Consider the following 26,563-nt stretch of genomic DNA (forward strand, 5'->3'; position numbering starts at 1 on the left):
TTTCCCTTCCTTGATAACTTCCTAAACCATACAAGAAGGAAAATATAGAAGAGTTTTGAAGATTGAAATTCAGAGTATCTGAGCACCAAACTTCTCAATTCACTTCAAAATTGACATCTCAAAACAAAATCAAATGTTTCACAACAATTCTAGGCCGCACAACAAAAAAAAAACAAAAACAAAAAACCCAGAACCAAACAAAACATAATCAATCACAAGGGGCAAAACCTTAGCTAACTGGAAATGTCTTGCAGACTATTAGAAAATGAGCTGCATTTTATATAAAGTTAAAATGATATGCAACGTATCTTAGGTTACAGGGGAATTATTAGTGATTTTTCTAAAAAAGATATAAATAGGAGATTAGATTATTTCAGTTTTTCAGAGATAAAATTAAACCTCTGGGAGTCTACTCACAGCCATTATGCTTTTCCATGGTGGTCTTGTTGTACTTCTGCAGTCCTAAAGCACTCCTCTGCTTTTGTCTCAGTGAACATCTGTTTCCATTATTTACAGTTTCTGTTACTGTGTCTTGCCAAAAGCATTAAAACCCCTCTATATGTGCAAGTTTAAACCTTTCCATTTGAAACAGATTATTCTTTTATAGTAAAATGTCTGCAAGGCATAAATACATAAATTGAAATGCCACTTTTAGACAGAACTGAAAATCTCAAGCTTCCTTTGGCCAAGGGCTAGTTTTTTTTCTTTTTTTTTTGTTTTTGCCTGCACTGCTGAAACAGAACAGATTTTTCTCTCACAAATGACATTTTCTGTCTGTCTGAGCACATTTTTAGTTTTTGGTTTGGAAAAATTTGGTCCAAATACTGACCTGTGTTTTGTTCCTGTTCTGTTTTGTTGGCTTGTGTGTAATTGTGCTTGTGCGTAGGAGAATGAAATGATACAGCCTGGGCAGGTGCAGCAAGTGTGACAAAGCACCTGTATGTCCCAGGACTCTGAGACACAGGGGTTAACTCCAGCATCTTCATGCTTTGTGAAAGAACATTTTTGAAATTTACAGCTGCAGTGAAGTCAGTTTGTGTGCTGTTGATGTAGGTTGATGCTGAGTGCTTTGGACTTCTTGCAGTGTTTATGAATCTGGTCATGTAATGAGCATGACTTTATCTGTACCCTGCACTGCCCCTGAACAATCTGCTAAAGCAGTCCAATTGCAGCAGATTTGGAGATCACAACTGAAGGCCAATACTCTATTTTCTCTTATCAACCACATAACCAAGAGTAGGATTTAACCCCAGAAGATTTTTCCAATTGTTTCAGATAAATTTTTGTGTTACAAATTGTTCACAAATAATTTATGGGAAAAATAGATTTTTCCAAAGCCTTTCACTGAATACAATAAAATGCGAAGATATGAGCAATGACCTTTTGGCAGTTTGTCCTTATTCTGATCTCAGAACTTATGTGGTGATTAAACTTAATTAGGAGACTTACCACACAGTTAATAAGTCCTTTCTTATTGATGGCTTCTACCTGAATACTGGATATTCATGGAGTTACAGCCCAGTGGGAATTTAAAATAAGAGCTGAGCAGTGTTTCCCAGTTTCCATTGTTCAATTACATAATGTATTGTTTCTGTCAAGAGGCATTCTAAACAGCACCTGTTTTCTAGCATGAAATGAAGATCATCCAGTTTGCTACCTGGGCAGAAGTCAGTAGAACACCCTCAATAGCTGCTGTCTCAGATCTAGCTAATTTTCAATGCAATAAGCTTGAAGCATTATCTATTTCCCAGCTGTTGAAAATCTGGTGAATAAGAGACTGCTTACAGTCAACTTCTGGTTAAAGTTATATAGAAAAGGTATCCTTAAATTCTGCGACATTATGATTTAAAAACAGTTCAGAGTCCTTATGTCAGTCTTGGGGTAATGTGGGGCACGGTATCACACTTACAATAATTCATTCCTCTTCAATGGTTTCTATCAATTTTCCTGCCTATTTTAGCAGCAGCCCCATAATATTAGCTCATTTAATAGATCTGTACACAGGCAGTACAAAGGATCTTTGGAAAACTCCAGATAACAAAATATGACCTTTAATTTATGAGACAAGTCTTATGTTTTCTTATCTGCTTCTTGTTGCTTTTCATCTTCTCTTTCTTGTTTTTGATATAATACACCAATCTATCAAAATACTGCATTATAGTGAGGAAATGAGAGTCAGGAAGAGCACACTCTTCATTTAATTACTAATTAATCCAGTGAAAAATAATCAAAAGCAAAACAGGGCAGAAGGTAGTTGATTTGAAGTGAAGGTTCAGCTCCCCTTGAGAGGTTAATGAGAGTTTGCAGTTTAATCCTGTAGAAAGTTGTAAAAATATTATTTGATTTGTTTAATATGCAAGCATGAAGTAAAGAGCTTACAGGTGAATATGGTGTTTTGGTACAGACTGTAAGATAAATGGATGTCTTTCAATAGATGTGGAAATTGTATTCTTAAAGGCAAACCTAAGTTTTGCTTTGTTTTTAGCAGTGTTATATGCCCCTAGTGAGAGATTTTACTCTTCTGTGAAGACCTCTATCAGTCATTCTGTGAACAAATAGTCTCTTTGGATGTTTTTAATATTCATTGCAAGGAATTTGGGAGTTCCTGTAGGGTGTAAAGGGTCATATTGTACTATAGTTACTTAGTATGAACTTGCCAGGCTTGACACTTCAAAGTTTGGAGGAGTTGTACTTCATGGTGTATTCTCTCTTTATGGGTTAAATTTTCTTCAGAAGAGCTGCACTCTAACTTATTTGCTACAGGTTCTTTCTCTAACTTAAGAGTTTCTTTGCACTTTTATCTTCTCACTGGGATGGCAGCAAGGTTTGTCCAAAATGTTCACATTCTCCAACCCTGTGCTTACCTTCCCTCCAAGCAAGGGAGGAGACCCAAATCAGCCTTCTGGGTATGTAATTCCTCATACAATATCTTCCAGACTGACCACTGCATCCTCCTGTGTTTCTCCCCACACACTGAAACAAGTAGAGCTGACATCTTTCAGCAGCAGGAAAAGAGATACACCTTCATCTGGTCCATACAGAGCTCACTCCTGGATCAAACACTGGCTAGACAAATCTGTAAGCACTCCGCAAAAATATAGGTCAGAGCAGTGTTCCTTACAAGCACAGTGACTTCCTCTACCCCATGCACCTCAGTCTCAAGAATGGGTGCACAACAATGGAAATAGTTGATATGAAAGAGCTTTAGGATGGGCCATTACTGAGATTACTGTGATTTTGTTTCCTGGACATGTGAGACTATTTGTGGACTGTTTGCTCCCCTATCCCACCCAGAGCTTCTGTGGCTTCCCTTCATGCCATGCAACTGACATTTCAGTCAGCTTTCACCCCTAACTGCATCTGGAGGAATGATGTGGGTCTCTGTCTTCCTCTTGCAGATGTCAGGGGAGTCATTAGGGTTCAGTTCTTCAGAAAGAGCGGTGTCAAGATCATGATGAGCAAAACTAGAGAGAGAGGGTTGTTTATAACTGGAGATAGACCTTGGTTTCATCACTTTGTTATTTATTTCCCTAACAGATCACTGGGACTAACAATGTGAATTTGTATTCTGTTAAAGGGTTTGTTTCAAAGAAAATATTCTCTAGTCTGGGTTGCTCTTCACAGACTCACGATTTTCAACCTTCTTACTTATTCCCTTTCAAGGATGCTGCTATTTCACATCAATAACTGACACCTTTATTTCAGAGCACAAAATAGAATTACACTCCAGCCCTGACAATATAATAAATCAGGAGGGATAAAATACATATTAGTGAAGTTCACATAGTTAGTTTGTCCCAGCTGACCTATAGATATAAAGGTATGATTAAAGTTTTCTTGGACTGCTTCTTCTCCGTTGTGACACAAGATTTAACTCTGACTCAAAGATTTGACCTTTGCTGCTCTTCTGTGCTTACCTTTATTCTTTGGAATTATTGTTATTCCCTTGAAGCCTTTCTGCCAGTATGGAATTAACAGTCTGTTGTGACAAAATATTGTCTATCTGGCAGAAGAATGAAGCCATCTAGAATTCAATCAGGTTAGACAATGTCATGGTGCACATCCTGAGTGAATCATTTCCACCCAGCTTTTTTAATCAAAGAAATCTTGGCCATATAACCTGGAAGAGTAATGCTGGATAGTCACATAGCTGTCTACAATTAAAGTTTAGGCACATCAGGAGTTTTTTTTATGAATTACGATTGAAAGGATGCCTGCCAGAGCACTTAATCTTTCAGATGCGTAACAGAATAAAATCTCAAAGCCGCAGGTTTATTTAGAGTATGAGAAAATTTATTAACCTTCATGGAAGTTTTTTTAACTGAAGAAGCTCCTTGTGGTTCACCATATTAGGAAAAACAAGCATAAATAAAGGAAGGTAGAGAAACGTGAACAGAATACTCCTGAGGAGAAAAAAAATCTGTGGTAGTTATGATTTCTCCAGTGAGGATGAGATTATAAAATGAGGGATAAAACTACAAAACACATGTAGTTTTGCTGGGTCTATCCAGATTCGTTGTTGCTGTGTGTGTGACCCAAACCAGCTGTTTGGCAAGAAGCAGTTACTGAAACTCTGTGTGTTTTTCATTACATAGTAAATAGGACTTTTGTTGCTTTTAATGGAGTTTCTGTTATTTTCAACTCTATGTATATTTTTTTTTTATGTGGTTGTTATATGTCTACTGGTTTCATCATTACTAAATCCATGTGTTCTCCTTGAAACTAAATCCAGATAAGTGCTACACCATTTCCCTCTAGCCTTTCCATTTATATTATACAGTAGAAGAATTTAAGCTAATGTAATAGTGTCAAATTGAGATGTATTTCACACCGCACTTTTCCTCTGATGGGGAATGGGCTAATGTAATCAGCAATTATTTTTTGTGTGACCTTTACAAATCAAATTGTTATTTCCTTGCTTTTCATTTGAATTTTGCTCCCAGTGGTGCAGGACTGCTGCAGCTAGTATAAAACATAATTTATTGATAGAATCACATTATAATAGTCTCAAAAAACATACATATTGTATGTTTTAATGAAATAATTCAAAGAAATGTATAAACTGGACAAGATTAAATTTATGCAAGTTCACAGAGGAGTTTCCAGGATTACCACTGAGATGGTCTGGAGCAGCTGCAGAATAGTGAGTGGACCATGCCTAGGATAGATCCTGTGTTAGTCATGGAATTGAGACAGAGAGTTGCAATAACACCAAGGATCCAGTCTGGTGGCTGCAGGGGGTCCTCTTACCCCATGTTCCTGATTTACACTGAGTGAATAAACAACACAGTTTAATGCCTTCCCAGTATAGGCAGTTGTGAACACTTTGCCATAACTCCCAGGTTCTTTTGGGATCTAGAGAGTTTGTTCATGAAAGCATCCAATGAGTAACTGTGCGTGAAGCTGATGAGTGAATGATGATCTCTCTCTCCATGAGACTTATTTCCATTATGTTAATGCATTCCTTATGCCCACAGACCTGTTCTCAACAACTTAGCCTTTCTTATAAATCACATAGAAGAATTCCACCCACTCCCCCATTTTTTAAAAAAGTTATAGATAACCAAAAAAAAAAAAAAGTACACAACACTAACTAAAACTCATGATTCATTTACTGTAAGTTAAAGAAACCTTTTAGAAATAGGACGTTCTCTCACTTATTCAGTGACTCAAGTGATAAAGCCTCAATCAAAACTGTTGAAACATCTCATTGAAAAGCTAAATGTGTTCAAAGTAACTGACTGTCAGAAAATATAAATTATTAGCTCAGTGGTTTAGGTATATATATACACACACACACATATTTTGATGGAAGATTCAAATCCAGAACAGAAACATGTAGGATCATACCTTTTTTTTTAGTGTTCCTGTGTTGGTTACATGACATTTCTTATGGGCTTTTTTTTTTCTGGTACTGCTCAAATTTCCATTTAGTCACAGGAAGTTTGTTGTAAGAAAAGAAGGCCAGAAAGAAGAGAATCAATTTTAAAGATTGTGTCAGGGAAAAAACAAAATAAAAATTCTGTATTCTCACATCATCACAGTAGTTGTGTTGTGATGTGTTTAATTCTAAATTTTTGCTTTCTTGGAGAAGTACAAAAGGGAAAGTTTCAGTAAAATGTTTGATATTCAGTTTCAGTTCTGCTTATGGAAAATACTTCTCAACACTGAGAACTGAGAGAAATGTACATGCAAACAAAATGTATATATTATATATATGTATATATGCCCATGTACTTTTTAATATGACATACACTTAGATGTTCACATGGTATATTTACTCAGAGAAGTTATGGAAACACCTTCTGTGGTTGTCCAAAGAAGTTGTGCGTGCCCCATCATTGGAAGGGCTTCAGGTCAGGTCAAATGTGCTTTGAGCTACCTGATCTGGTGAAAGATGTCTTTATATATAGCAAGGGGGTGGGAATAGATGATCTTCAAATGTCTCTTCAAATCCAAACCATTTTATGATTTGATATTGGAAATGGAACAAACAGGAAAAGGTCATCTCCTCAAAAGCAAATAGGTCAGCTTCTCTCTTGGTGAATGATGTCCATGCTAAACCAAGTGAGGGATGCATGAAACATGGAAAGTAGCAGTTCTCAGCCCTGCAGAATAAATGTCTGCATAAAACCACCATGGCTTTATTTGCAGTTTTGGAGGGTTTTTGTACTGATTCTTCCCGGCAAACCTGTTATGGCTTGTAATTTTGTGACAAACTGGAACACTGATCTCCTAAATTTGGATAATATTTCTGTTTGACAGTTAGCAGTAGGACCCTTCTAGCTCAAGAACATCTCTTTCTGAGCACTGTATGGGCTTACTGCAGCGTGGGCTTACATTTCCACTGCAGTTACAGGACTTGGTTTCTTGGTTGGTTTGGTGGGTTTTGAAGTCAAAGAAAATATGCACATTTGAGCCAGTGTTTACTTTGTATTTGGACATGATTTATAAATGACTGCTTTTTACTCATTTTGCTCTTCTTATCCCTCAGATTCTTTACTAATATGAACCAATTAAATGAATGAAAAAGAAATTGTTGGTCTAAAACTCTGCTGCCACCAAAACCCTGTACATTGAAGGAAATACTTAGGTTTGCCATTCTCCTGTGTAGTTTTCTAAGTGGTATTCTAAGGGATCACAACTATATCACTCAAACACAAAAAACTATAATTACAAATAAATATTTAAAGTGCTTTCCTAATTATTCCTCATCTGCTATTTTTTCTGACTGTTTCCAGCCTTATTTTATCTCACTGTTTTAGTTAAGTCAAAGATTTCTGCACTGACTGAGGATAGATACAGTTGGCAAATATGACAAGTGTATCCTTTGCATTTCTGGGTTCTGGTTAGTTCATAATTTATGAAGCCCCACCACAGATGGCCTCTTGCTAAATTTTAAAGCACTTCCATGTTTCAGAACCAGGCTACCTTTTAGCAAATCACTTTTGTCAAAGCCTTGGTGTTCCTTCAAGACATTGTCAAAGAGTCCTAAGAGAATGTACAAACTGAATGCCCTGGTCTGTTCTGTACCATGTATTTGAATCTCTGGATTTTATTTTAATTAAGCGAAGAAATGTGTATTTTTTCTGCTTAGGACTAAGTTACAGCGGGACTATTATTAGACAGAAGAAGTAAGTGTGCCTTAGATGGTGATTAAGAGTTGTGTTCTTCTTCTTTAAATGACTAACCTGGAGTGAGAGGTTGGATGTCTTTTGAAAACTTAAACCTGTTTCACCTGAACATGTTTAACTAGTTAATAAGAAACATCAAAAAAGACAAAACCCTGAGGTCAACTATCATTTTTTTGTAAAGCCATTCGATGATGTTTAAATTTGTTTTTTGGGTCTGTCTATAACATAAGTTTAATAACCTAGCTCAAATGCAGATTTCTAATTTTCAATTAACATAGGAATAATTTTGTTTGCTAAAATAAAATAAATGAATGAATGAAAAGTCTGAACCATGAAATGTTCTAGGTAGCACTTTTTAAAATTCCAAATTTCAAAAAATCATGTGGCAACTGTATAGCTCAAGCTTTAAGTATTAACTTTTAACCTTTGACCTTACAGATTTTAACCAATGAAATGTCTCTTTAAACTTTAAAGGAAACAATGATAACGAGCGCCTGGCGATTGCTAGACAGCGAATTCCATATCGACTTGGTCGAGTAGTTGATGAATGGCTACTCGACAAAGGTAAAAAACATTGATTAAAACTTCAAATAAAAAAATAATTTGAACATAACCAAGTAGTGCTTCATTGTAACACTAATAAACATAAAAAATAAATTTCAGTAAAACTAAATTAAAAAAAATTTTAAAAAGTAAAATATAGAGTAATATTTGCATACCTTGTATAATAATTTCTATACATTTCTAGAAGTACCAGCTGTTTAATAATCTTACCCTGTTAACTTAAGGTTAAAGGGACTGTTAAATATAATCCACTAACTCAATCTATGAAGGTACTCATAGCAAACATTAACCAAAAATTATAAATCATTCATAGATTATATTACATGTTCCAGCATCTAAATTATTAACTAAAAATATCTGTAGTTATGATATCTTCATTATGGTCCTGAAAAAAAAAAAAAAATTTGTTTAAACTGTAGGAATCTTAAATAGTGGGCAATATGAATTGCCAACCAAAATGAAGTCCCTTTAACGTTTGCAACCTTCTAAGGGGATTTTGGAACAAACACTAATTAAAACAGAACTTAAAGTTGTGTGCATGCTTTTTTTGTGAGCAGAAACCAATCTGCTAAAGTGACTATTCTATTTACTAAGAGTGGTACTGTTGCTGAGGATTTCTCTGTTTAATGGAAATGTGCCATGATTTCTCCATCGGTATGTGTATCATTTCTGAAGCCGCTTTTACATCTAAAATCTTTTATTTTAATTGATAGCCTTGCTGAAAGCCAATCAGACATCTATTTTTGAATCTGCCTCTGAGATACTCAGTGTGAACCATGTGTTTCTTTTCAGTGTGTATGTTGAAGGGAAATAAAACATTTAAATACAAAAAGGAACTATTTAATTAAAAATGCAAACATTCACTTATATAGAGATGCAACGGATTACTGCATAAATTCTTTAAAATTCACTTGACCTAGAGACTTGATGGCATATATATAAACTCTGTCTGTGTGTATATACATATTTGTATATGTCTATACATACATAAACTCACTTGTACATAAAGCTATAGGCTCTATACTGAATTACATGGAAAAAAAAGAACCTAAATGTTGGCAGACTTGAAGAAAAAGTTATCGTAAGGAATTAGAAAAACTGGCAGTCTTGAGACACACCAAAAGGTTAACACTGCTTTCAGGTAAAAGGGAGAGGGGTATATCTTGTAGTGCCAAACACATTTGCAAATATATTTGATTGGCCTTTTAGCAAAAAACATATAAATCCCAAAACGTCGTAAATTAAGAAAAATGCAAACGCTCTCAAAATTTATGCATTTCATGGACACCTCATTAAATAGCAATGAATTATGAGTCAAATCCTTTTCTTATAGTTTATTGCTCTCATTTTTCACCCCATGACAATCTGTTATCACTCGTGTAGAGTACAGCGTTCACAGTCAACATTTTTGCATGTATATAATATTATCTTCACAGGGCGTCAGCTCACAATCTTCAATAGCCAAGCAACCATAAAAATTGGAGGCAAGGAACGTGGCCACCCTTTCCAAGGCCAGCTCTCTGGTCTTTACTACAATGGCTTGAAAGTTCTGAATATGGCAGCAGAAAACGATGCCAACATCGTGATAGAAGGAAATGTGAGACTTGTTGGTGAAGTGCCTTCCTCTATGACAACCGAGTCCACAGCCACCGCGATGCAGTCGGAGATGTCCACGTCAGTCATGGAAACAACCACCACCTTGGCCACGAGCACCGCCAGAAGAGGAAAGGCTCCGACCAAAGAACCCATTGGTCAGGTTAGTCGGCTTCCTCGCCTTTTGCAAATATCTTCGTGCCTCTGAACGCGGCTTCCTTTGTCACATTCCCTCTGCAGATGGAATTGTTCCTGTTAAAGGAATTCGTGTTGAATTACTGTTGAAAGTTCTGTACCGTACACGGTTCATGGATGTGATGTTCATCAGCGTTTTGAGGGAAAGTATGGGCTTTGCTTTTCTTCTAAATTAGGCAAACTTACCAGTTCAGATTGTTCTGGTGCTGAGTTATATTGCTCTTTCATCCATCTTCATAGTGGTGCATATATTTAAATACCCTTTCTTCCTTTGATGGCTTACATAGATTGCTTTCAGTGTAGGAATGCAGGATGTCTGGAATTAGAGATAATGAAATGAAGTGGTGACTTTATCCATGAGATAGAGAAAAGAGGCATGGTTTTAAGAGAGAGCAGGAAGGAGGTGTGAAGACAAAAAGTTGCAAGAGGCTGGAAAAGAGGGAATTAGCACTCTAGTCCCATGACTGATCATCTTCTCTGGCAGTACTCCTCATAAGAGGCAGTGGCAGAGGAATTAAGAGCTCTCTGCACCATGGGAGACAGCCTCCAGGTCATAGGCTGTTGTTTGCTGTTTGTTGAGGTTATTTGCATCTCATTAATTTGGTGGTATATTTAGTTGCTTCCAGGTTTTGTCAGGATCTCTGTCTAATATGTGGGGAAATTTAACTGTTGGGAAAGGAGGGGAGAAAAACAGGTGAGTGAATTAAGTACCTTCATCTTGTGGATACCCTGAGTAACAGCAGTCAGACATTGTGCTTTAAAAACCTAAAACCTACCAAGATGTTCCTGTGGTGGGGAAGATTCTTTCATATTTATTCTTTCTTTAAAAACAAAACAAAAAAAAAAAACCCAAAACAGGCAAAACAAACAAAAAAACAAGAAAAGAAAGGTACACAGCTAAAAGCTTTTCTTATGTTCATTTGGTTCACGTGCTTGTTCGTGTGCCTACTGTGCCACCAAGCCATGACAGACAGCAACATTCCTGAGATCCAGAAGCAGGACAAGGAACACAGAAAGCATCATGAGGGAGGGACAGGATGTGCTGAATAAGGTTCATTTTCTCAAGAATGAAGCACATGCAGGTTAGACGGAGGCTGAGGTCAGGTTGCCTGTTTTCTGTGTAAAAACTCAAGTCACAGAGTGAATTGGGGCATCAAACTTGACACTTCAGCTTTTCTGTCTGTAGTATTTTTGTAAGTTTCATACTATGGATCAAAAACTACAGTAAAGTAAAAGTAGAAATTGTTATTTAACAAACTTGAAGCAGTACTTTTAAGTTAAAAATTATCCTTAGAAACAAAGCATTTTGACTTGCAGGTTGCAGGAGGTTTTAATAATTATCGTAGTAAGTTATAGGATCTTAATAAATAGCAATACATTTTCTTTGTTCTTAATTCTGTTTTAAATAGTATCTTGCACACTATTATCCAACTAGTCTGACCTCAGTATTTGCAGCAACAAAATCTAAGACTTCATCAAATTTACCAAAAAGAAAATCTGTCTCCAAAAGTGTAGGACACCCTCATGGTGTGGAATAATTTGGGCTAAATTAATGTTACTAAATTAAAATTCAAGAAAGTTAAGCTGTTCCATCAGTTCCCAGCATACTGTTGGCCTCTGCCACTGTCTCATGTAACTCCCAGGCACAATTTTGGAGGAGAAAGATCACAGGGACCATTCTCATTTGGTACCTTGTGTGATCTGTAGGCAGTGGGAATTTGCTGGTATAACTGTTTTGCCAGTTGGAGTCAGTTTTTGGGAGTATCCCCCATATAATTTGAACACAATTTTCATGTTTAGCCACTAAGCCTTTTCTTTTTGAGGTATTCCAATGAGATATTTTTTGGAAGAAAATTTCCTTAAGATAACAACTGTGATGAGATGTAAATTTTTCTGAAGAGGGAAACAAGTCAGTCAGGGAAAAATGATCTTCCAAAGCTGATCTGTTTCTAGGCTGTGGTGCCTGAATTAAGATGTGGCCCTTATTGACTCTATCAGAACATCTACTCAATTGTTTAGAGAAGCTCGCTGCCAGCTGGGGCTGAGTGGCCTCAAGGCAGTTGTGCCATCTCCTCATCCCGTTTTGGCTGAAGTGGCTATGCCAAAATACCATGAGATCTTTGATACCCCACCATGAGGAGCTTCCAGCAGGCTCCAGGAGCACCCAGAGGTGCAGAGCATCACTCCAAACCAAATTCTGAGGGTGAAGGTTTTGATCAGCCTCTCTCACCTGTTAGCCTGGCTGGAGCAAGGACCTTGAGCACCTGATGGGAAACTCCTGATTTAGGAGCTGAAAGCAACATTTGTAGGAAAGCATTCCATGGTCACTTCACTGCAGCAGTTGAGGCATCTTGAGTGTATAAATGAGCCCTTCTTGATTCCATCTATACCTGAATGTCCTGTCTAGCAGAATCTCTGTGTATCATTTTGTACACTTCATTAGTCAGGGACTGCACTGGAACACAGTTTGCCATCAGGCCTATGATTTGATTTAAAGAGATTGATAGCATCCCAAAGTCAGAGATGAAATTTGTCTGCAGGATGCTATACTATTCATGCAACAAGACCTAGGAAGCTACTGGATCACTTAAGGACATAATTTATTCTCCTCATTCATACCTGGTTCTTATTTACCTTCATGTAATAATTCCTGACCTTGTGACCCAGAAGGCCCCCATGGGTCTGTCCTGCAGGGTGCTGAGTAATTACTTTCCACCTTGATGTCACTGGAGATAAAGACACTCACCATCTCATGGAAAAATCTACCTTTGACTTTTACATTCTCTTTCATTTTTGTCCTTTTTTTTTTCCTGATTTTTGCTTCTATATAACCTCTGCAATGGTGTCAGCTACACTGACAGACGGTAATGCACAAGAAGAAAAGTTACCTCTCCAGCATTAATTAGGTTACTGAGGAAAATATGCAGCTGAACAGCAATTGCTAATGAAAAAAACCTTACATTACTGCAAACCAGTGCATGGCTGAAATAGAATAGAAGCAAATGATCTAATCAGTCAGAGATTGTTTGCTCCATTTGCAGAGGTATTGAATTAAATTAAAGATTGCAATACTTAAAGAAGATCATTTAAATCTCTATTTATAGGAAAGGTTCTTTTAAAAATCCTGCAATATTTAATTGATGGAGTCTCTGCTCCCTCACAGATATTAACAAAAGCAATATATGATGCAAGATACACATGGGATTTCCAGAAAGTCTGTTGAATACTGTTGTGCATGATATTAGATGAAGGAGGTCTTAGTATTTCTGAGAAATAAATGTTTTTTTTGCTGAAGACTCTAAATGAAGGCTTACCCAGCTTGGAAATATTTTAAAAATGGATGTTTTGCTGAGGACAAACAACTTAATTATTGCACTGGGAAATGTAAATTTTTCAAAGGGAAGAAAGGTACTCAGACCCTATTGAATGTTAATAGTAGGTGAATGCCTGGTTTTCCTTAGTGCCTTAGATCCTCCTCCCTACTCCCCTTTTGGTTATAAAGGCATCCAAGCTATCAGCCTCCATGCAGGGCACTGTGTAAACACAGAGGAAGTGAAAGTCCCTGCCTCCAGTATCTCATAGAGTAAACAAAAGATATCAGGTAAGGAGGAGGGAAAAAAGAAGAAATCAGGAGGTGGGAGGAAGAGGGAAATAAAGCAAGTATTGTGTTTTAGTGTTGGCAAGTGTACAGATTTGCAGCCATTGTGGAAGGGACACTTTACTGCCTGGTGGTTTTTTATCCAGGCTTTTCAGGCAGCTGTAGGATTACCACGGAGCTACAGCAGATTCTGGATCAGGCAATTTAAGGACTGGGCTGCCTGGTCAAGCAGTTGGTGCAAAATTGGCACGAGCTGGGTGGTCAGTGAGATGTTTCCTCTGCTTCTCACATTGCCATTGATACCTGGGGGAAGCCCTGGCCACTGGCAGAGGAGCTGAGTATTGCAGGAGAGATCCTTTGCTCCTCTCACACTGCATGGGAGGGGACTCAACATTTTGCATACCTTTATGAGGACGGAAATAAATCCCCCATCTTAATTTTTGCGAGAACAGGACTTGTGTTAAGTGAAAATATGTGTTGCTAACTTTTAGGGAAGGCTAGGTATGCACTTGGACTCAGGAATCATTAATTTGGTCTAAGTATATCACCTTTTTATAGAGTTATTTAGCAAAAATGATACAGTTAACTTCCTTCTTTTTGTCTTTTATTTTTAACACTTTAAAAATTCTAATTTTCAAGTTTTTCTGTTCAGTCATGAAGGTGATAAACATCTTTTAAAGCTGAAAATAACGATTCTCATGTTGTAGAACTCCAGGAGCTGAAATGTTAAGCTAAACACTGAGTACTGCAAGGCTTGCAACAAAAATTGCAAGAGTTGGCAGAAGCCTGAAAGGCTTCAAAAGGACTTAGAGAATGGGTTTTGCTTGAATTAGGAAAGCCCAATCAGGCCTTTAGTATCTCTTTGGCACGGCTTTGTGAATCTGTATTAACTGGAAATCATAAATGAAGTGATAGTAAATCAAGAATAATATGCTCATTTCTCATCCCTTTCTAAGGATTTGATTATGACAGCCTATCTACAGAGCAGCCTCTACTCTCATGCACTGGAAACCATTTCTGAAAATTGTGTGCAAAATAGCTTTTTTCATTTTCCATAACGCATTCTGGCAGTCCTCTTTGTTCTCATCAGGGTGGGTTCTTATCAATAACACTAAGCCACTTAGCCAGCAATTGCTATATGCTGCGAGATGATTACATGTTTGGGAACAATAGTCACTGATTTTTGGTCAGGCAGAACTAAATCAATGAACAGAAATTTGGTCAGTTGCCCTGCAGGGCTTACATCAGGTGAAGGGTATGTTTCCTTACAGATATTGAAGCAGCAGATTCAAATGTCATTCACTGTAGCAGGGACAATGGCAGGCTTGGCTCAGAGACTTCACCTGCCACATCAAAACAAGCACAGGAGAAAACAGGGATGCTACCCATGGAAAGAGGTCAGTTTTAAGAATGAGAGTTGTGAACACACGATCTCTGCACTGGACAGCAAATGTGAACATGTTTTATGGAGACACACTGAATGTGTGAATGAATGAATGAAATAACATTATAACATGAAATAACATTATAACGAATGAAGATAACATTAATAGGAGGGTGAGTTTTTTCCCACCTGTTTTAGTTTAAAATGATCTACTGTATGGTTTGCAAAGTCCTGTTTCTCTGCACAGGAGTTGTAATCTTTTCATGTATCTGCTTCCATTTCTTTGGATGGAGACACCATGGAGCTTGTCCAGAGTTCATCAGCCACAGCAGGCAAAGCTCTTCCCCAGGGCTCTGATAAATCCTGAGGATTTGACTCAACAGATGCTCACCAGTGTAGTGAATCCCACAGCTTCCAGTATCCCAGCACCTATATGTGTCTCTTAAATGGCAAATCCTGGTAAATTTGAGTGTTCAGGACAAACCTTATTTGGAGTAGGATCTCTGTGCAGTGGTAGTTGTGAGGAGCACACATTTCAATTGCAGGCAGACAGAAATTTAACAGATGCATGAAACCCATGCACTTTCCTTGGGTTTGTGTTGTTGGGTTTTTTTGTGTTTTGTTTTGTTGGTTTTTTTTGTGTTGTGTTTTGTTGTTTTTTGGGGTTTTTTTGTTTAAAATATATTAAGAATTTTAAGATTTTCCTAGTGATTTTTGATCATTTGATTAATTGTTTTAAAACATAATTGTCAACATCACTGACAAGACGTCTAAAAAATTGAAAAGAGGATACAATGAACATTAAACTTCTCTATCTTTGTTTTAATATTTGCTACATAATCACATTTGATTTTCCCATTCTACTGCAAAATATTTGCATATTGAATATTGGCTTTTCAGCTGGAGTACTGAAGTTGTACAAATAGGGTGGCATTAGAAAATCAGCACTCAGTACAGTTGCCTCTTGAACTGGCTCATTGGTTTGTTGTTTCCAAGTATGACTTACATGATCTCATGGTTATCTGTCTGTTCCTCTTAATAAATATTGCATTCCTTGACCAATTCAGTCAAATCTGGTTCAACATAAAGATTTCAAGGATATTAAGCTCCCAGAGAAGCTAAATTGTGTCAGTTGTGCTGCCCATTCTGGTCTCCTGTTGCATATTGCATAGCCAGGTCTTGCCCTGCTTTGTGTTTAAAAAGCAAAGATGAAAAAGAAAAACAAAGTGTACGTGTGTGCTTAGGATGAGTTTCTCAAAAGTCCCTCAGACTCGTTGGTGTTTCTATATTCCATCAATGTTTTCAAAAATCTTATCCTATGACACTTTTATATATAAATATTTTAACAATATCCTTAAGTGTACCAAGCTCAGAGAATAAGACTTGCTGTTAGTTGTGGTTATTGAAATTTTCTGGAGTGGAAAGGTTCATAGAGGTTCTTTGGAGCACAGTGGAGCACCAAAGGCAAATCCTAACCTGTTGCTTAGAAAACTACAGGCTCAGAAACAACTGGATGTGATCAGCAGTGCTGCTTCTTCCCTACTGCACTGCACAATCCAGAAGACTTCTGGTTTATCTTTGGCTCTGTTGTGGTTTAGCCTCAGGAGGCACCATCCAGGTGGGATGGATTCTCAACAGGAAGTCAAACCATGGAATTTCTGTTCAGTCAGTGGGATATGTCTAAAAACTAAAGCACTATGAAACTACCCCCTGTGGTGTGTACACACAGGAAAAAATGTCTGCTTGTAAATGAAATTACAGCAGTGTTAGTAATCCAAAGAATGACGAGATACTCGCATAAATTGCTGATTAAATTGCAAATAAAGTTTATTTTCAAGTTCAATTTGAGAGAAAAGGATCTCAGATCACTTGCTGCTTTAGTTTTTTATTTCATGTTTAAATGACAAAGTTAATTTATTACAATTAGCTGTATTATGTTTTTGGGTTTTTTTTTAACCCAGATTGGTCTTATCCAGTCTCAAATTTTGACACATAACCATTTTTAAATACAGTGAAATTTAGTAGAACAAACATCATCTTGGTGTCGATGCTTTTTCATAGCATGCTACCTTTCTTTATTCCTAGTAAGTTCTCATGTCATGTTATGACAGTAATATTTCTAAAACATCCCTTTGCATAACATGGGACAGTATCATACTGATGCTGAGCGAAGTCACACCCAAATTTAGGCAGTGATTTGTTGTTGGAGAAATATTTCCCTCGCAGTCACAGCTCTTTGTGTCAACCTCTTTCCTTAGGAAGGGTCCTCAAATAAAGCAATGCTTGGCTCTCTTTCATACTCTGTGCCTTCCACTGTTCCTTCTCAGTGCCTGCCAGCACAGTAAATAAACATTAATATTACAATGGGATTGTTTCACCTGGGTGGAACAAGAGGTTGTTGCTGAGCTGGTGACCCTTAACTGTACTGTCACGTGGCTGTAATGCATTTTTCTGCATTTGGGGTGGCTGGAAAAGGCTGGGTGCATTACAGTCACTGATTCTCAGTAGCTTTGAAGGATAGAAATCCTTGTATTGTGTCTCAGAGCTTCTGTTCTCCCATGAAAAGAAAGCGAGAGTTGTTCCGTCCCTTATCACTTTCTGGAGCCGTGCTAAGCCTGAAGATCTCGTTAACCACTTCCTTTGGTGCATTTCCATGATTGAAGTACTGTGTGTTTTACAAGCTTGGCTCACACAATTTCCTTCCAGAAAGCGTGAAATAATACATTCTATTTCTTTTGTGTGTGATTCCTGAGAGCTGAGGGAAAGAAAAGCAAATCGACTCAGGGTATGACCTTCCTCTCTCAGTGGTGAGAGCCCAGAGCAGGCACCCTGCCCTGAAAAAACCTTCAGAGTGCTGCCACACTTGCAGCCCTCCAATGCTCTGCACAAGCATCAGTCCTTCTGCTGCAGCCAGCCAATGGATTCCAAGTGCTTCCAGAGCACATGGAGCAGCTGGGAGATGAATTTTCTTTCCCTATCTAATTAATCAGGCTAATTGCTGCATGTTGCGGTGCTCAACCTGCTTTTATGTGTGGCTGGCAAGGACCTGACTACAGGAGTCTGTTGTGTGATGTTTTGCTGAACATCAAGCATTTACCAGAGCTCTTCAAAATGTAGGTGATACAACTGTATAATGTACTGAAAATTTCCTCTGAACACAATGGTGACAGCAATGTGAGAAACCTTTCTGCTCACTTACAGTTCTTAAGACCTAATCTTCATTCACAGGCACGCCTGCTTCATAGACTGCAGATAATTTTCTTTAATCAAACAATTCTGGGGACTTTCAGTTAATAAATTAGTACAGAAGGTTTCTTCAAAAATCTTTTCTATCCCCTGTGGGTAGTATCAACATCCTATGTCTGTCCTGAATAACTCAATAAGTACTTTGCGATTTATTGATTTATTTAATTTAATCTGTTTGCTAAACTTGTCTTTAAATATTTGTTTTCATTTGGTAATCAACAGTTGATTCGAACAGCTGAAACTTATGTTTTGTTTATATGCTGGCATTACTTCAGAGTTAGATACTTCCTAATAGATATGTCTTGATACTCTTTGCCTAGAACATCTGCAATTCTGTTGCGAATAATTTTGTATGCAGTGTTTATTTATTTGCATAGTTTTCCTTTCACTTAATGAATCTCTGTTGAAATGTCTCTTTTCTTCAGTATGGTTTTGCAAGCACACACATGTATTTATACATGCACACATTTTAAAAATCCAGATGAAGTTATGAGATTGGAATTTTTTTAATGTGAAGGGGAACAGTTAAGTCTCAAAGGGAAGCTATGAGACTTGCCAGTTTCTCCAAAGAGGGAGCATCAGTGAGGGGCAGGGGCATCTGCACTAAGAGAAGAACTGAAGTTTTTCCATGAATCCAACTATACCACTCTCTCCTAGAAGTGCGTAGGAACATGGGCTGAGGAATAGGAACCATTTGCTTAAATTCCACTCCAGGGGATCTGATGATATATTCAACAATTGAACAGAAACCAAAGACATAGGTTTGTATTCTGACTTAGGGGAAATGATACCATCTTCCTCTGGTTCCTCTCCATTGATAAATAACCGAGCACTTCCCTGCTGTGTGATGATGATGGGCTGAGGATCAAATCCATTCCCAGCTTTGATGCGTTCAGATACATTGTCACTGTGGATTGTACCTAAAAACACAGTGGTGCAAGTTCCAGGTTTTGGGAGAACATGTAGCCAGTAGAAGGAAGTTCTGGAAAGAGCAGAAGCCATGGGGGAGGAAGCCTGAGTGAACAGATTCCATGGTGCTGACATTCCCCCAGATCCTGAAGGAAAGAGACTCACGAGAGGAACAAGACACTTGAAGGTGCAATGTTCTGTGTTATCTTACTAGGTCTTTAAATCCAGCCACAAACTAAATATCTGGGGCTTTGTGGGTGAATCAAGAAGAAAGACTGAAGAGCTTGACAGGGTTTTTGAAATGGCCATCAGCTTGCAGGATTTTCTCAGCTCCCAGCATAACACTATAAAGATAGAGAATATTCTGACATTTTCATGAATTAATAAAAAAGGATGAGGTCAGAGCAAATGGCCTTAGACATACCTCAAATGACAATTGCATATTATTTCCAGGCTTTTAAAGCAGGACATCATTATCTGTGCTGAGTGATGCTGTGAGGATGGCTGGGAACAGCACGAGTGAGGTTCTGATGTCCATGTAGCTGTCCGTATCCATAGCTGATTCCACTGACTAATAGATCATTTGCTTTTCTCTTCCTATGCAGATTCTCTTATGAATTTCATAAATGTGCTAGCATTAATAAATTCCAAAGAGAAATATTCCCCCTTCTTTATGTCTATTTCAGGTCATATTTTGGAAAAAATGAGTGTAGATCCTGTCTCCATGTTTCACAAGGCCACAAATTCACTAAAATTAAGTGTCTGGGAATTTTACTGAATGCTTTAGGGACATCCATCTAGACTTAATGCGTTCAGGAAAGCTGATAATTCCTTACATTAATACGAAGACTTAGTTGCTTAATTCCAGGCTCACAGAGGTATTGAATATGACAGTCTGAATACATTTTCTGTAGGTATGATGGACTTGGTAATTAACTGATCTAATCCATACCAAAGCATTATCAATACCTTCATATCCCACAGTGTAGGATGCCAGTGGTAGCTAGACATGTGCTGCCTTCTAAAAATTAAGTATTTGCATATGTATTTGAGTGTATAAACGTATTTTTTTTTTTCTACATTTTTATGGTGAGGTGATGTCAAATTGCAACTAGGTTAGCATGAACAATTAAAATATTTCCCTGATAATGACATTAGCATTTTTTCTCCCTGGGGTACGTGGTGGCAGCTTGTGTCACCATGCACAGGAATAGTCTTAGAAATAATATTTTCTAAAGTGATCAAAATGGCCAAATATTATAATTAAATGAGGCATAAAGGCAGTGGTAATATTTTCCTTATGAAATGACTGTCATGGTTAAAACCATATGCAGGAGAGAAGAGGTCAGGATGTGATTATTGCCCTCTCCAATTATTGATGGAAGAATAATTTTTGATAACCCAAAATGGTTTTTCAATTTTTATCAGTAGCATACCAAGAATGAAAGAAAAGGAAAACTTCTGTTCAAACCTATTTTTGTGTGATTTTTTTTTTTTTACTTATTGTTTCTTAGTGTTTAATACAGGCAAATTAAAATTAAAAAAAATAAAATAAAATTGAAAATTAAAATCTAAATAAGACCAGTGTTTGAAAAGTGTTTTGTGTGTATTGTATTCATCTAATTAGACATAAATATGTAAATGGCTGAGATCAGCCCAATGTTTTCAGTCAACTGTTTGAAAAGCTTTGCAAATCTGTTGAGGCAGTGCCTCCTCTGCAATCTTAACTGACTTCAGTATTCAGACTTTTGCAATGGTTTTTGTAGTGCTGAGTCCACAAAGAAATAGAGAGCATTATCTATGTTTTTAGTGTTATACAGGTAAACCTCTAAAGAAAAACTTACAATTAATTTAATCCTACACTCAACATCTTTGTATAATAAATATCTTTATGTATTAATAGTAGCTATCAGCTTGCTTAGTCTGTGAATAGATTGAATTACTTTTTTTTTTCCATAAGAGGGAGGTAACAGATGTCTGACATGATAATTCCACCATATGGCAATTCCATCTTCTTTCTAGTGCAATATTAAAATAATAATGATGAACACTGAGCAACATTGTTAATCTTAGTAGGTGGAGGTTTTAGCATTGTTGAAGAAGCAACAAGGTTTGATTTTAACTTAGTGTTGAACATCAGACAAGGTGTATTTTTGTTTCCCCTCTGTAGTCCTGGGTTGGTGGTAAAATGAGCTGGAAAACTCAACAAGAATGGTTTTGTAACACAGAGTACCTTCTTTCTTTTTTTTTTTTTTTTCCCTGCTGTTCTGAATATATAGCTTTTCATATTTCAGCTCAGACTCAGAGTTTAAGCACATGTTTTCCACAGAATTACTTGCAAATTTTGCTCATGCTGTTCAGGTGACTGGCAAACCAAACCAAATGGCAAGATTTCTTTTTGGCAAGGCAGGGTCATCAGTAATAAACTGTACTCACATGACATAGGTAGATGGAGCCAAAGGGGGGGAAAAAAAGAAAGAAAAATAGATGAATATTAAAGAAAATGTATCCAGGTGTTTCAGTCAGGTAACAAGGAGAGTCCATATGCCCATGGGAGAAAATAGAAATTTAGAGTAAAACTCCTTGCTGGCATTCCTTGGTCAAAGAAGAGAAAAATGCAATGGCAGGGGTGAAAGCCACAGTGTGAGCACAATTTTATTTACAAATACTAACAGTAAGATAGAACTCTAATAGTGCAGTTCCTGAGTGTTGGCTGTAATCATTCAAATTGCTTTATTCTTTTTCTGTAGTGTAAAAGGAAATTTTATAAAATCTATTGCTAATGACTAAGGCACATGAGGTTTTTCAGATGATGCATGTGGGGCCTCAGTATGCAGAGGAATTCCAGTTCAAGATAGTATTTAAATAAATGTGTTTTCTTCAAATATGTTCTTAAATTCTGGGATTGGTAGGGATTTAAACATGTTCTTTTCAAGTCTTTTCTTGAATCAAGTTGTTTCTTGAAATTAGAAATAATAATGTCTGTTCTGGTGCCATCTTAACCTAGGTCAAGCTAAAGGTAAAATCTCAATCAGTTCTCATTCATTCCCTACAGAAGAAGGAGTTCTGTTTTCTTTCATCTCTCTAATTAAGATGTGCCATGAGGTGTGATTCTCATATCTGAGCCACTGTTCTGTAACACTGAAAATTTGAAATGAATGAAATATTTCTGTCCAAGTAAAGCACCTGGGAATTGCATTCTACAAAATCTCACCCAGCAGTGATAGAGCATGTAAAGTGCACTCCTATTTGCTGATTTTAAATGTCTAATTAATTATCAATGTCAGCATTCTCTTAATTGTGGCTCTTTGTGGCCAGCAGAGCATTTACAGAATCACAGAATCACTGGGTTGGAAGAGACCTTCAAGATCATCGAATCCAACCCAGCCCTGACACCTCAACTAAACCATGGCACCAAGTGCCACATCCAGTGTTTTGTAAACACATCCAGGGATGGTGACTCCACCACCTCCCCGGGAAACCATTCCAATACTTTATTACTCTTTCTGTGAAAAACTTTTTCCTAATATCCAACCTATATATCCCTTGGTGCAGCTTAAGGATGTGTCCTCTCGTTCTGTCAGCGGCTGCCTGGAGAAAGAGACCAACCCCACCTGACCACAGCCACCTTCCAGGGAGTTGTAGAGAGTGATAAGGTGATCTTGAGGGGAAGATTTACTTAGTAGGATTTATTTACTTAGTAGGATTTACTGGTGATCTTTAGAGAAGAAGGCTCATTACTCTGTCAGCTCTCCTCCTTTTTTTTCCACTTGCTGTGGAAACACTACTGACAGTTAAAAATACATGAATAATTGACAGATTGTTTTCTTACATACTCTGCTGTCATATTCGCCTCAAGAGCCTGTATTTAACTTCCTGTGGGAGAGAAGTGATCTGTGGAATCTTGAATAGAAGGTATTTAGGAGCTGTGAGGCCTTTCTTTGTAAAGATGAAGTCTAGACAATGAAGACACTGAAAAGTTAGATAGGAGTAATTAATCTTAGAATACTCCATCGTTATATCAGTTTTTGTGAAGCTTAAGAAGATACAGGGTGATAGCAAATAAAACATGAATACACATAGCCATAAACAAAAGCAGACCTCAGATATGTCAATATTATGACATAATATAAATTTTAGTATAACTTTCTCCAGTACAAACTGTGATGGCTTTCTCCAAGTTTCCATCCCTGATTTTGACAAAGAAGAGCTGGGATAAATGTGGTTGATATTACTAATGATGTCAGTCCTTTTCTGCCCAGGCTGGCAGCAAAGCTCTCATTTATTGCTGGTTTTCACTTGTGCTCTGGGAACTGGAGTGCAAACATCCATTGAAAGCACAGAGGGTTGCAGCAGATGTTGCATGGAATAACCTGCAGCCACTCTTGACTAAGAGGAAACTGCAAATAGTGGACTAGAGAGGAAATTCCCTGGGCTGTGCTGACAAGTTTCTTACTATTGTCAGAGCACGTACATTTTTGTTTCTCTGAAAGAATTTGTTTCTCCCAAGAAGAACAAAAAGCTATTAGTACCAGTGAAAGCATCCAAATAGCTAATTCTTAATTTTCTTTTTTTTTACTTACAAATGAATATGCTCTGAGAGTTGGATCAGAAATGTGTATTATCCTGGCACCAGAGATGGACAGAAAGTAAATGGTAACAGATCCTTGACTTTGGCAAATAAACCGAATTGTTTGATAACTGTTTCATATAGCAAGCCAAATTCTCAGTCAGTGTGGTATAACTCTATTGACTTCAGTTATGGGCATCAGTGTAGCTGAGAGGAGAATGTGATTTACAAAATTTTAATTTTCTTATTGTGCATTAAAAAAAAAAAAAAGAAAAAATGCAGGAGCTCTTGGGATGAGAATTTAAAATGAAAAATAGGCAAAGAGACAGTGAACCACCTGGGTTTGCAGTCCATCCCTAACCACCAGCTACCCAGGTAGACCCCAATATTGTGTGCTGTGGCATCTCCAAATGATCAAAGATTTAGGCCCAAAGTCAGTGTTTGTTTATACAGGACAAATTAAAAGCAATAGATCTGTGCTGGGACAAGACTTTCTTTTCCTGAATACGATCCTACATCTCAGGCAGTGTGTTTAATTTGCTGAACAAATTTTCTGACTCTGATTTGAGCATTGTTTGAAGTCATGTGGGACTCCACAGTTGCCTACACAGAGGCATCTAATGCCAATTTGGCTGCTTTTGTGGCAACAAGAGGACCCTCCCTCCAAATTTTCTGTTCTTTTGCTCAAAAGAAGATCATACTCCTGACAACATAATGGCAATAACACTAATATTTAACTTCTAACATCTCCTTTACGATCAGCATGTGTCTTTAGCTTTTGCTAGGGAGAAGGGATTGCTCTGTTCTGGATTCTGCCAGTGGCCAGTTCAGCAATCAGCAGAGACAGGGCAGGAGAGAGCTTGGGTCCCACGTGAGTTTTACCATATATAATAAATGGTTACAGATTTACGATGCACACAGCCCTGAACTGCATTAATCAGACTTTTCTTTTTTTTTTTTTTTTTTCTTTTTTTTCTTTTTTTTTTCTTTTAAATCATATAGCTAAACAGAAGAAAGTATTTCAGGTTAAGCTGCAGTCCTGGTTTTTCAAACAGACAGGGTTTTTTTTCTTCTCTCACATGAGGACGGTAAAAAAGGTAATTGTATTTTGTATGGTGACAGAGAATTTGTGCTGGTTTCAACCAGATGCTGAAATCAGTGATAAGAGTCACTGGCCTCCCCCACAACTGCTGGATAAAGAGCTGCTGCTGAGTCTATTTCTCAAGCTTAAGCCAAATTGCTTTGAAAGCTTGTGAAATTCAATTTGCAAGAGAATGGAGGATCCTCTCCATGTAATTTCAAAATGTGAAAAATAGTAATTGCTTTTACTTCATTCAGACTATCCGTGTAGGTAAAATGGCCACAACCCTTTGGGTCCCAGCCTCCTCTGCCACTGGAGCCAGGAAGAGGTTGAACCCACACTGTGGGAGATGCTGGACCCCACATCTTTTTGCCACGTCCTTTCCCTTCAGCGGGCAGTCACATCTGCTGAATGGCTGTGCCTTCCTATCTGCTCAGGTCACTGCTTTGCAGCTGCACAAATGACACAAAAAAAGAGTTTGTTGCGATAACTCTCTCTTTAATTGAGTGTGTTTGTTTCTTCAGCGTGGAGGATAATCCTGTATATGAATAATCTGTCTTGATCTCAGATTTATCAGGTGTTTAGATTTCTTCCGTTCAGTAGAGAACATAAGTATTAGTGGATTTTTTACAAGCCTCCTGTTAGGAGCCATCCTTGATCCTATGGCTGGCTTGCCTGCTGGTAATCTTTCTCCGTGCTTGAAGAGCTGACAAAAGCATCTGGGTATCCCTGGCAGTAATTAGGGCAAGCTAACTGCCTGCTGTGCTGGAAAGTAGTTCTGAGTTTTGATGAAATGCAAACTGCAAGCTGGCTGGTTACCCATTCATTATTTCCTTTATGCAGGTCTGTACCTTTACACAGAGGAACCTCTGCAGTCCACTGTGTTTAACTGAGACTGTTATCTCATGGGACATTTTTTAACTCAGAAATTCCACTGAACTCTGGTGTTATCTTGAGAACCAAGCTCAGAGTGAGGGGATTTTTTTTCCTCTTCCCTTCTCTTGCACAGCTGTTGCTGTGCCTTTACAAATTAATCAAAAGCTCCAGTTTTCAAACATCGAACTTCTAAAAGCTAATGGAGGAACCTCCCTCTACCCCAAAAAACTTAATAAGATATAGAACAGCAGCTCTCTTGATGTTAGGTATTAAGTAGTGATGAAGTTTCCTCCAAAGCAAGACAAACATACATAAGCCTATAGGTGGAAAAAGATGCCCTCAGGTTGGAATCTAGTAATTATGTGTCCAGGAAGCCTGCCTCCCCTAAAAGTCATTGAATAGGAACAGGAGAAGGGATGCTTAGGGTATATTTTACTAGCACTCACAATATCCGATGTACGTTTGTGCTGGCGGGGTTGAACAGCTTTGTTTGCCATGGAGATGATTTGTGAGCCAAGGGTGTAAGTGGTGTGCCATGAATGACCACATGCCCAGCAAAAAGGTGTGGGGAGCTAGTTATGAAAATCTATTTGGATTTGGAGGGTCTTGTTTGTTGTGTGTTGGAGTTTTTTTCTGTTTGTTTGGGGTTTTTGTTTTGTTTTGTTTGCTTGTTTTTTTTTTTCCATTGAAGAGAGTAACTGTTTATCTTGTGAGCAAAATCCTCCCTGGCTCCTCTTAACTTAGGGCAAAGTAGTCCCAGGGTCTGAGGATGCCCTGAGATCCTGCTTTGTCTACAGTTCTGTCTCTGTGACAGATGCTTACTGGTCTTGACACTCCTTTCTTTGATATTTATTACATTGCCATTACAAGGGTTCTTTTCTTGTAAAAGATAAAGCAGCATCTTCTGATTTAA

General features: G+C 37.7%; 1 protein-coding gene across 49 annotated transcripts in view; it reads left to right on the forward strand.

Annotated features, from left to right (window-relative positions):
- NRXN1 (neurexin 1) overlaps positions 1 to 26,563 on the forward strand; it is a 671,062-nt gene that overhangs the window by 565,850 nt on the left and 78,649 nt on the right. For 36 of the 49 annotated variants that reach the window (XM_086878975.1, XM_023922971.2, XM_086878943.1 and 33 more), the window contains 2 exons: positions 8,109 to 8,198; positions 9,635 to 9,954. In XM_086878975.1, coding sequence (XP_086735101.1) covers positions 8,109 to 8,198; positions 9,635 to 9,954 — 410 coding nt within the window. The remainder of the gene's footprint in view (positions 1 to 8,108; positions 8,199 to 9,634; positions 9,955 to 26,563) is intronic. The other 13 variants (XM_086878974.1, XM_023922977.2, XM_023922978.2 and 10 more) reach the window with 1 other exon arrangement.

The sequence above is a fragment of the Cyanistes caeruleus genome, chromosome 2 (assembly GCF_971803275.1).
Source record: "Cyanistes caeruleus chromosome 2, bCyaCae1.hap1.1, whole genome shotgun sequence".
Lineage (NCBI taxonomy): Eukaryota > Metazoa > Chordata > Aves > Passeriformes > Paridae > Cyanistes > Cyanistes caeruleus.